Below are 12,320 nucleotides of genomic sequence, written 5' to 3'. Positions count from 1 at the left end.
ATATTAGAAACAGGTTCCAAAGTTTTTTATGAATGAAAAGATATTATAATTATCAAAATATACAACAATGAAAGCAATATACAACACGCTATAGCCACACAGTCGCACTACCAATATTAAAGGAAAATTAAAAACACAGAGATTAAGATTGAAATCTCAAAGAAAAAAAAACAACTCAGTTTGATTCTTAATCGATGTCTCTCTCTATGATTAATACTGAAAAAGTATAAAACCACAGAACAACAATTGAACCCAACTCCTAATCCGATGGTGAAGAAGATGGTGAAGGTCCGATGGTCCGACTTAGGGGTCCGATGGTCCGATTGTATGGTCCGATGGTCTGACTTAGGGGTCCGATGCATTGGCCCGATGCACACTATCAATCGGACCATTGGACCCTAAGTCGGACCATCGGACCTTCACCATCTTCTTCCCCAGATCCGAAACGCCTCTTCTCCATTCACGGACGGATCCGAATCCCATTTTCGCTTCGGGTTGCCTCGGAGTGGTCACCGGTTGAGCGTTGGCGGTCGGGGTTGAGCATCGACGGTCCTGGGTTCACCGTGGACGGTCGTGGGTTGAGCGACGACGTCTGCTGCGGGTTGGGGATTTCGTGGGTTGGTTGACGTGAGTGTAGGTTAGTTGAGAGAGAGGAAGAGAGAGGCTGAGATGAGATTTGAAATGTAAGGGGTAGTTTTGGGAAATTAGTAAAGTGGTCATATATGACCAATTTTAATAACTATGCATTTAGGGGAAAAATTATAGAGTATTTTAAGTATGGAAATTCAAATTTCCCTTGTGTGGTTACAAGTATACATGGGAGCGTGGCAAAGGGACTCAAAAACATATTGAAATAAGGTTAGACAAAGCTTTTGCTACTCAATCTTGGCTATCTATTTTCAATGAAGCTAGTTTGTCAAATTTTGATTTTTCGTCCTCCGATCATACACCAATTATTCTCGAACCTGCCCCTGTTGCTATGAGTAAACCAGTCACTGTTTTTCGTTATGAAAATGCTTGGTCTCGAGAGCCTTTATGTGGTCAAATTGTCAAAAATTGTTGGGAGATTAATGCCCACATGTCTCTTGCTGAAAAAACAAAACTATGTCTTGCAACCTTGATTGATTGGGGCCGTGGTCTTACTGGGAATTTTAAAAAGAAGCTATCAACTAGCAAGAAAAGATTAGCAAGGTTAAAAACAAGTGATAATCCGGGTTCACATGATGAGTTTTTGAATGAACAATGTAACTATTTCGAGACTCTAGCTCAGCAAGAAATCTATTGGAAGCAACGGTCATGCCACTGCAAGCTCTCAAAAACGAAATAATCAAATTGTGCAACTCCAAGATAATGATGGAGTTTGGAAAGGCTGGAATTCTGGGTTAGATCAGGTTATTGTTGATTATTTCTCAGCTCTTTATGCTACTGACCGTGCTATTTGTGGTTCTGTAGTAAATGGTAGTCGTCGTTCGGTCACAGTTGAGCAAAATGACAACTTACTCAGCCCTATCACAGCCGAAGAAGTCAAGCAAGCCATCTTCCAAATGCATCCTGACAAAGCTCCCGGACCTGATGGTATGAGCCCCGGCTTTTACCAAAAACATTGGGATACGGTTGGTTCTGATATTACTCAACTTGTCATTGATTTTTTCAATAATGAGTATATGCCAACAGGACTCAATGACACTCATCTAGTGTTGATACCAAAAAAGAAGAATTTCTCCAATATGGGTGACCTGCGTCCTATTGCTCTCTGCAATGTATCCTACAAGGTTCTTTCTAAGGTTCTTGCTAATAGAATGAGAGTTTTGATTGATCATATTATCTCTCCTACTCAGAGTGCGTTTATTCCAGGCAGACTTATCTCAGATAACATAATGATTGTCTTTGAAATTATGCACTATCTCAAGCGAAAAACAAAGGGCAAAAAAGGTTTCATGGCTATGAAACTAGATATGAGCAAGGCTTACAATCGAGTTGAATGGGACTTTGTTTGCGGTCATGCATCGTATGGGTTTTGCTGGTAAATGGATCAATCTTATCATGAAATGTGTAACTTCTGTTCGTTACTCTATTTTTCATGATGGTCACTTGCTGGGGCCGATAACTCCTTCCCGGGGAATCCGCCAAGGTGATCCTTTATCGACTTACTTGTTCATTATTTGTGCTGAAAGTTTTTCTTCCTTGATCAGAAAAGTGTGAAGCTGACCATGTCATTCAAGGGTGCCGTGTTGCTAAAGGTGCTCCTCCCATAACTCACATGTTGTTTGCTGACGACAGCTACCTCTTCTGCCAAGCAAATCCTAATACAGCTGCTAACATCAAGCAAATGCTTCATTCTTTTGAATTAGCATCTGGTCAGAAGGTGAATGTATCAAAGTCCTCTATTTTCTTCAGTCCCAACAATGAAGCAAATGTTCGAAATCAAATATGCATTGTTCTTGGCATGACAGAAGCTACTGATGGCTCTTTTTATTTGGGATTACCAAACATTATTGGAAGGAAGAAAACTGTTATTCTTGGCTTTCTCAAAAATAAGATTATTAATCGCCTTAACAGTTGGAATGGCAAATTTCTATCTCGGGCTGGAAAGGAAGTTCTTCTTCAATCTGTCATTCAATCTCTTCCTACTTATGCCATGAGCGTCTTTCTTATTCCTTTGGAAACTTGTTAAGAGATTGAGAAGATTATGGCTAATTTCTGGTGGAAAACATCTAGTTCGAAAGGTCAAGGTATCATTTGGATGTCACGGGATCGCATGGCTACTCATAAACATTCGGGTGGTATGGGATTTTGCCACTTACATGATTTCAATCTCGCTATGTTGGCCAAACAAGGATGGCGGTTACTTGTCTCTCCAACATCTCTAGCCAACCGTGTTTTGAAAGCTAAGTACTATTCTCAATCAGATTTTCTTTCTGCAGAACTTGGCAACAACCCCAGTTTCGTTTGGCGTAGTATATGGAGTGCTCAAAATTTGGTAAAGCTCGGCTGTCAAAGAACTATTGGAAATGGGATTACAACCAATATTTTGAAGCATCCTTGGCTTCCCGATCCTGCAAATCCGTATGTCACCTCTGCCACTATGGGTCTCGAAAATCATATGGTGAGTTCTCTTTTGGATATTCATGATATTTCTTGGGATCATTCTCTTGTACATGACATGTTTAATCCCCGAGATGCTCATTTGATCCTTGGAATTCCCTTGAGCTCTACCCATGTTGAAGATTGTTGGTCTTGGAAGGGTGAGAAGTCTGGCCATTTTTCTGTTAGCAGTGCATACAGTATACTGCAGGTTAGTAAATACGGGCAGCAGAGGCACCCGAATACTGGTTTTTGGCACAAGTTTTGGCACCTCAAAATTCCACCGAAAGTCAAGAATTTTATATGGCGTGCTGTCATCAATACTCTCCCCACTTGCCTCGAGTTGGTTTCTAAAAATGTTGGCATTTCTTCTCTGTGTCCCGTCTGCCATAATGCAGCCGAGACTGCTGCTCACGTGTTGTTAAATTGCTCTTTTGCACTCAGCTGTTGGGAGCAATGCGAGTTCACTTTGCAATCCGATGCTTCTTCAACTATTGGGCACTGGCTTGAGTCCACTTTTGAGAAGCATAGTGATGACATATCATGCCGTGCTATCATGTTATGTTGGGCACTTTGGAAGTCTCGTAATAAGCTTGTTTGGGAAAAGAAATCCTCCTCTCCAACTATAGTTCTAAATTCAGCATGGACTACACTTGACCACTGGCGTTCTGCTCAAGACAAATCTAGTTTATTATCATTGTCTCTCTTACATAATGATAATAACATTGAGCGTTGGACCAAACCCGATTCAAATACAGTCAAGTTAAATGTTGATGGAGCTTTGTTTGAGGAAGAAAATGCATATGGCTATGGAATTGTGGCTCGTGATTCTATGGGTTGCCTTGTTGATTTTAAAGCTAATTATCATGGAGGTACTTATTCAGCGGAGGTGGTGGAAGCCCTCGGTATCAAAGAGGCGCTTAGTTGGCTAAAAGATAAGGAATGGAATCATGTTGAAATTGAGACAGATAGCATGGTCACGGTCCAAGCAATTTTTAGTAATCAACACATGACTTCTATTTTTGGTTTGGTTGTTAATGATTGTAAAAGTTTATTATCTGTTTTGAATAATGTAAGTGTTCGTTTTATTAGACGATCAGCAAACCGCGTCGCTCACTTTGTTGCTAGGCGTTCCCAGTTTTTCTCTGATCGTAGCATTCATAGGAATGTCATTCCTAATGAGCTTTCATGCTCTCTTGTATGATGAATGCTAAATTTCAATGAAGTTGATATTTCATTTTCAAAAAAAAAAAAAAATCTTAAGTTTTATAATATTTTAATACATCCCATTTAATCTTATTAATATCATTTATAATGACATACTCGATTGTGTTGAGTTATTAATGTTGATTATTTACATTTTATCAAGCAAATTATGATAATCTTAGAACTCAATTTAGAAGGAATCATTTTGATCAGTTGGGTATAGACAGACCTATCGCTTACATATTCAAAATCCACCCCCTTAGATTAAAATATTCCATGATTATAAATAAATTTGAAACATCAAATTTTCATCTAAAATATTGTAAAACAATCAAATTTCACAAATATTATATCATAAATTATACATGACATAAATAAAACATATTAAATAAAAAAATTATCTTGAATATGATCATTATATAATCAAGTAATCTATTAAATTATTAATTAATTAACATGAAAAAATTATTTTGACTCAAAAGCTACTTGTAAGTACAAAATGTTGTTGAAAGCTAATACATATTAATATCTTGGCAATAAAAAGATGGAAAAAATTATGTCTTCAATTAGTAAATTGATTCTTAGGCAAAACAAGAATAATAGTGATTTGAGATTATACGTAGACAACCACTTGTATCTTATGAGAATAAGGTATTTACATTGTGTAAAAAGAGGTAGATTAATTTTTCATACTTCAGATATGATGTTTGAAGTTGCTCGTTTGAAGCTTTCGGTAAAAACTTCTCACAAGCTTAGATATGATGTAAGTTACTAATTTTTTTTTGAAGTTGCAGTACTATCATACAATATATGTTAGCTTTATTTGTTAGAATTTTATATAAAAAATTATTTCTTTAGTAATTAAATAAATTAATATATATGTTTGAATATAAGTATTCTCAATATGTAATTTATAAATATATTAAAATATTTTATGATTAAAAATGAATTTGAAACATCAAAATTTCATCTTAAATATTGTAAGATAATTAATTTTTACAAATATTATATCATAAAATATAAAGTACATAAATAAAATATATTAAATAAAAAAATCTTAAAATATGATCTTAAAATATAATCAAGAAATTCCTAAAATCATGAATTAAATAACATGAAAAAATTTAGGCATGATGAGTTTCGTATTCACTCTAACAGAAATAATTTTACTTCTTTCATTTTTTTTTATTTTTTATTTATAATGACCATATTTAATTTTTTATAATTACTTTAGGTTTTTTTTATTTGGGTTGTTTGTTACTATCTTATCTCAAAAATTTGTTACATTACATAATTTTTTTTTAGCAAAGTTAATAATTTTTACTAATAATAATTGCATATTGTTTCTAGCAAAGTTAATAATTGTAGAAAAGACACTAAATATAATAAGAGTAAATAACGACATAAGTACTTAAAATTTTATGTTTGTAAGCGGCATAAGTACCCAATGTTTGTAAAACAATAATTTTTTTCTAATTTTGTCAGTACAAACTCTGTTATTATCTTAAACATGACACATATAAAGCCCGAATTCTAAATTATTGGGTCTAAATAGAAATATGTAGTATCAGTTACTTCTAAATATTCTTTTAATAAATTCAAAACAGAGTCTGTACTGACGAAACGAGAAAAGAATTACAGTTTTACAAACATTGAATACTTATGCCGCTAAAAATAAACATTGAATTTATGCCGCTTATAAACTTAAAACTTTGAACATATAATAATAAAAAAATTATATAATAATAAAATTGTAATTGTCTCAATTTGGTGGTGTTGAACTAATAATGTCCATAGATATTATTGCAAAGAAAGAATGTTAAAAGAGCCTTTTCTTTCCTCTTTGGCAATGTCCTAAACAATAAGATAAGCTCTCCATTCTCTCTCTCTTCTCTGAATGTAAATATCTCACTTCCAGTTCCAGTCGCCATAACCAACACCACCAAAGCTTAGTGGTTCACCTCTCTTGTAAGTATCTGCTATCTTTCAATATATTATACATACTTTTCTCAGAAGCAATTTGACGAACGCTAACGACGCAAGTTGAGACTTTTCTCTTTTCCTTTTTTGTGTCTGGACATTGCTATCTTGTGTTTTGATTTTGAGTTGTTTTTGATTGTTAGCTCTTTTTGATGGGTCTGTTAGTGGTTTGTTCAACGAGTGTGTATTGTGGTAGCTTCAGTTATACTTGTGCATTTACAGAGACTGTAGTAGCTTCTTCGATTCATAGTGAGTTATTTAAGAGACGAAGCTCTGGAAATTTAAAGGTTTGGACATGTGGGCACTTGGGAAATAGATTGAAAGTGAGGAAGAATCGAATGGGTTTATGTGGGTTTGTTATGAAATTGCCAAAGGAAGGGGTGGAATTGCTTAAAGATAAAAAGAAAGTTGTGAAATCTTCAGAGGAGGTAATGAGGATTCTTAAGTCTAGTAAGGACCCAAATTCTTCTTTTTCTTATTTCATGGTTGTGGCTGGGTTACCTAATGTTGTTCACACCACTGAAACTTGTAATTACATGCTTGAGGTGTTGATGAATCATAAGAGGGTGGAGGATATGGCTGCTGTTTTTGATTTCATGCAAAAGAAAATTGTTAACAGGAATTTGAACACTTATCTTGCTATTTTTAAAGGTCTTTACATAAGGGGTGGAATTCGCCAAGCACCGGCTGCACTTGAGAAGATGAGAAAGGCTGGGTTTGTTTTGAATGCGTATTCATATAATGGGTTGATTTATTTGCTTCTCCAATCTGGGTTTTGTAGGGAGGCTTTGAAGGTTTACAACAGAATGGTCATGGAAGAGATGAAGCCTAGCTTGAAGACTTATTCAGCACTTATGGTAGCGTTTGGTAAGAGAAGGGATACTCAAACTGTAATGGGTTTGTTAGAAGAGATGGAACATTTGGGATTGAGGCCTAATATTTATACATTTACCATATGCATTAGAGTTCTTGGAAGGGCTGGAAAAATCGATGAGGCTTATGCCGTATTGAAGAGAATGGACGAAGAGGGATGTGGACCGGATGTTATTACTTATACAGTTCTCATTGATGCTCTTTGTAACGCAGGTAAAGTTGATAATGCAAAGGCATTGTTTGTAAAAATGAAAGCTAGCCGTCACAAACCTGATCGGGTAACTTACATTACTTTGTTGGACAAGTTAAGTGATTGTGGAGAGTTGGAAACTGTAAAAGAAATTTGGGATGAAATGGAATCTGATGGTTATGCACCTGATGTAGTTACATTCACCATTCTTATCAATGCTTTATGCAAAAGAGGTAATGTTGACAAAGCATTTGATACTCTTGATGACATGAAGGAGAAAGGGATCTCACCAAATCTTCATACTTACAACACCTTGATTGGGGGACTACTAAGGGAAAGTAGATTGGATGAGGCTCTAAAACTTTTTGGTAATATGGAATCCCTGGGTGTCATGCCTACAGCTTATACATACATCCTGTTCATTGATTACCATGGAAAGTCAGGTAATTCTGTCAAAGCTATTGAGACCTTTGAGCAGATGAAAAGTAAAGGCATCGTGCCAAATATTGTAGCTTGCAATGCTTCTTTATATAGTCTTGCTAAAGCAGGTAGAATTCAAGAAGCAAAAGAAATTTTTGATGGCCTGAAAATTAGTGGGCTTACTCCTAATTCGGTAACTTACAACCTGATGATGCGATGCTATAGTAAGGTAGGGAGGGTAGATGAAGCCATTAAGTTACTTTCTGATATGGTTGAGAAAGGGTGTGAACCTGATGTAATCATAGTTAATTCTTTAATTGACATGCTTTACAAGGCTGACCGATTTGACGAAGCATGGCAAATGTTTTATAGGCTGAAAGACATGAGGCTCACTCCTTCAGTTGTGACCTTCAACACATTGCTTGCTGGTTTAAGGAAAGAAGGCCAAGTCCAAAAATCAATTGAAATATTTGAGAGTATGGTAGAGCACGGCTGTCCTCCAAACACAATAACTTTTAACACTGTCCTGGATTGCCTTTGTAAGAATGATGAAGTGCCATTTGCATTGGAAATGCTTTGTAAAATGTCAACAATGAACTGCCGTCCTGATGTCTTTACTTACAACACCATCATTTATGGATTAATCAAAGAAAACAGAGTTAATGATGCATTTTGGTTTTTCCATCAGATGAAGAAATCTCTATATCCTGATCATGTAACTATGTTCACCATCATTCCGGGTGTCATAAAGGCTGGCCGGATTGAGGATGCATTCAAGATCGTCAAGAGCTTTGTGTACCAGGTTGGGGTTCACGTAGACGGGCCCTTTTGGGAAGATTTGATTGGAGGGACACTGGTTGAAGCTGACACTGATACAGTCATTTTATTTGTTGAAAAGCTAGTATCCGATAAAATTTGCCTGGATGACTCTGTACTTGTACCTCTAATAAGGGTGTTGTGTAAGTGTAAGAAAGCTCTTCATGCAGAATATTTGTTTGAAAAATTCTGTAGGACTTTAGGATTAAAGCCTACTTTGGAATCATTCAACTGTTTGATTGAAGGGCTTCTTAGAGTTCATATTACTGACAAGGCTTGGGATCTTTTCAATGAAATGAAAAGGGTTGGTTGTACCCCTGATGCTTTCACCTATAACTTATTACTCGATGCACATGGGAAGTCTGGGAAAATTACTGAACTCTTTGGATTATATGAAGAGATGTGTAGTAGGGGTTGCAAGCCTAACACAGTCACTTATAATATACTCATTTCCAGTTTAGTGAAATTTAATAGCGTGGATAAGGCTATTGGTTTTTACTATGATTGCGTAGGTCGTGATTTCTCTCCCTCTCCTAGTACATATGGACCTCTCATTGATGGACTTTTCAAGTCAGGAAGACATGAAGAAGCAATGCTTTTCTTTGAGGAAATGGTAGAATATGGATGCAAGCCTAATTGTGCGATTTTCAATATTCTTATAAATGGGTATGGGAAAGCAGGAGATGTAGAAACAGCCTGTCTGTTGTTTGAAAGAATGGTTAAAGAAGGAATAAGACCGGACTTAAAGTCTTACACGATTCTTGTGGATTCTTTCTGCCTTTTAGGAAAAATTGATGGTGCTCTGTATTACTTTGACGAACTAAAGCAGGCTGGCCTTAGTCCTGATTCAGTTTGTTATAACCTTTTGCTTAATGCACTTGGAAGATCACAAAGGGTTGAAGAAGCTCTATCTCTCTACGCCGAAATGCGAAGCAGAGGAATTTTTCCTGATCTTTACACATACAACTCACTAATTCTTAGTCTTGGGATTGCTGGAATGGTAGAGGAAGCAGGGAGTATGTATGAAGAACTACAACTTAAGGGCTTTGAACCTGATGTTTTCACCTACAATGCTCTCATTCGAGCCTACAGCACATCAGGGAATCAAGACCATGCCTACGCAATTTACAAGAAAATGATGGTTGGTGGTTGTGATCCAAATGTGGGAACGTTTGCACAACTTCCTAATCAAACTTGAGCGTCTCACTTCATTGGAATACTTACGTGGTAGTTTTACTTTCCTTTTCTATACTTGTATAATCTTATTTGCTGCAGATAAAAGTCAGTTTAGTTTCAAATTTATCATGTTATTTTTGGTTTGTAAAGTGATATACATGTTTGTAAAAAAAACCCTATTGATGAGTGAAGTATATTATTCTTTATGTACAATGTCTTATGTTAAGAGCTCCGTTGGTTTTCTTCCATACTCATCCCCTTGGGTGGACTATGAATAGATATTTAAAGGATCACGGTGATATTGATCGGAATGTTGCTCCATTTGTGAATATGTTTCTGAACCAAGTTTCAAAATTGCTTTCTACATTCATTTTGGTAGACTTTGTCAGCACTATGCCCTCGCTGGCCATAATGCCACTCTTTGCTTTTGTTTTATGCAGCAATCTATTATCAGGTAGTGTAAAACGTCATGGACTTTCGATGTTGTTATGAGAGGAACACTTGCATATGTTTAACAAGTTCATGGATTGTCAATGCATCTGTAAGTATTTATTAAAAAATTCTTAGATTTGTATATGATTATTGGACTGTAATGTAGTATGCAGTATAATCTTACAATCTCTAACAATGGAACTTGATGAGACATGAGAGTGGTGAATTTTGTTATAGTTTTTGAAGACATGGTACAATGAATTGCATATTCTTATAGGTACTTGACAACATCTTATGCGGATCAGCTTTTGCTTTTGCAAGATATGAGAAGGTGCACTGCTGTGCTGCATGCCCTTGACTTGATACCTGTAAGTGATCTCAACGTTACACGTTTCTTTCGCTATACCATGAAAATCTGTTATTAGTTTTGAGCCTATGGTAGCCTTTCTCACGAGCTTCATATACAGGGCGATGTATATTTGCCCTTCTCCCCTGTTAATGAACTGTTTTTCTTTAGCTTCCTACTTTATCCAGGGAAATATATCATAATTTTTTGTGATTTTTTTGAAAAACCCCTTCCACCACACTAGTACTTGCATGGGATTTTTGATCAATATTTGAATTGTGCATTGTCGTTACTTATTTGTTCAGCTCATGCAAGGTCTGCTGGTTGGATTTTTGTTTAGGAATCAGAATCTGGAAATCCTATTACTCATCTTATGTCTCTTCTTTATTCAAGTATTATCTTGGTGTGGAAAGCCTTTCTTATCAAATTATTTACTCCTAATGTTCATTGTAATTTTGTGGGAACAGACACAAGTCATAAAGGAAGATGCAGAAATTGTGTACAGACAAGAGAATTGGCCCTCATATCATGAATGAAATTTTGGCAGCAATGGACAAGTATGTTTTTTTTATTCTTTTGAATATTATTATTGTTTGTTTTCTCCCTGATAGATCTGGTGTTTACTGGGAATATCTTGAATTTGAATCAGGTTTCAGTATCTTCCAGTCCAAGGTCCAAAGTTTCGAAAAGCATCACTACTTGGAGTGGTATAAGCATTAGATAGTTCCAAATTCATTTTGAAAGACAAAGTTTCATTTCATGTTATCATATACTTGATAGTGTATACATGAATTTGTATTTTTGAAAAGAAGAAAAATTAAATAGTGTGGCATATCTTAAAGTATAGCACATGGTTTCATAAAACCGTACGATTTTCCTGATCTAAATAAAATAGGTTTTACGTGAAGAAGATTTGGCTCAGCATGTTCTATTCAATACGGGTAAGAGAAGAGCCCGACTCGGTATTCTTAAAAAAAATAGAGAAGTTCAGAACCAAGTCAAGATGATACGGCTCAACTCCTTTTTTTATTGCGCCAAAGATATTACTGTTTCCGAAAGAATTGGAGTTACATCAAATTAAATAGTGTGGCATATCTTGATAGTATCCTGTGCTTGGAGCTCAAAAGTGTACTCGTCTTCTTTTTTTGAAAAGAAACTACTTTGTATTAATTAAGAAAAAGAGATATAAAGGTATATATAAGACCTGATTTCATAAAAATTACAAACACAATAAATAAGTAAAACTTGATAGTAGTGGAAAACATTGTTTTACATGAATTAAATGAAAAATATTGAGCCATATATAAGAATATAAGTTACTCTACTTATCATCAATTGATTTTGAAATAGAATCTCATATTTTTTAACATAGTATTAGAGATATGGTACTAGATGCTGTAAAGACGTTTGAGATCCAAATAAAATAAGATTTAGATAGTGTAAAGACGCTTGAGATCTGAACAAAATAAGATTTAGATTTGATATTAATAATAATTAGTATTAAGTCTTACATGATTTAATTTATATCTAGTGTCACTTTATGGTAGTGGTGGCTAACAGGCCAATAAAAAAATTACATTAAAAATAATTAAATATTATTTATTTTTAAATTTGATAATTATACTACAAAATGAATTTAAAGTAGACCCAAATATTATCTTTTGACAATTAAGCTCCCATTTAGGAAAAATTTCGAGTTCGTCAAATGCAAGGAATTTTAATAAACTTAGTGGAGGTTGGTCCAGCACATTTGACTTCAGTCTTTTTTTATTTTATATTTTCAAAATAAATATGAAG

General features: G+C 35.2%; 1 protein-coding gene across 4 annotated transcripts; it reads left to right on the top strand.

The window, feature by feature from the left end:
• Positions 1–6,100: 6,100 nt before the first annotated feature.
• On the top strand, positions 6,101–11,369 carry LOC115697402 (pentatricopeptide repeat-containing protein At4g31850, chloroplastic). Of its 4 annotated transcripts, none has more exons than XR_004007944.2 (6): positions 6,101–6,258; positions 6,414–9,796; positions 10,186–10,286; positions 10,455–10,545; positions 10,991–11,080; positions 11,173–11,369. XR_004007944.2 is itself a non-coding variant. In XM_030624386.2 (2 exons), exon 2 carries the CDS (start codon positions 6,423–6,425, stop codon positions 9,765–9,767), a length of 3,345 nt encoding a protein of 1,114 aa, XP_030480246.1. In that variant the 5' UTR covers positions 6,101–6,258; positions 6,414–6,422; the 3' UTR covers positions 9,768–10,099. The 4 variants fall into 4 exon arrangements, 1 of the variants encoding a protein (XP_030480246.1); XR_004007950.2 differs by having other exon boundaries at positions 6,105–6,258; positions 7,052–9,796; XR_004007945.2 differs by having other exon boundaries at positions 6,106–9,796.
• Positions 11,370–12,320: the final 951 nt, after the last annotated feature.

Source organism: Cannabis sativa, chromosome 7 (assembly GCF_029168945.1).
Source record: "Cannabis sativa cultivar Pink pepper isolate KNU-18-1 chromosome 7, ASM2916894v1, whole genome shotgun sequence".
Classification (NCBI taxonomy): Eukaryota; Viridiplantae; Streptophyta; class Magnoliopsida; order Rosales; family Cannabaceae; genus Cannabis; species Cannabis sativa.
This window is presented reverse-complemented; position numbering and strand designations above follow the sequence as displayed.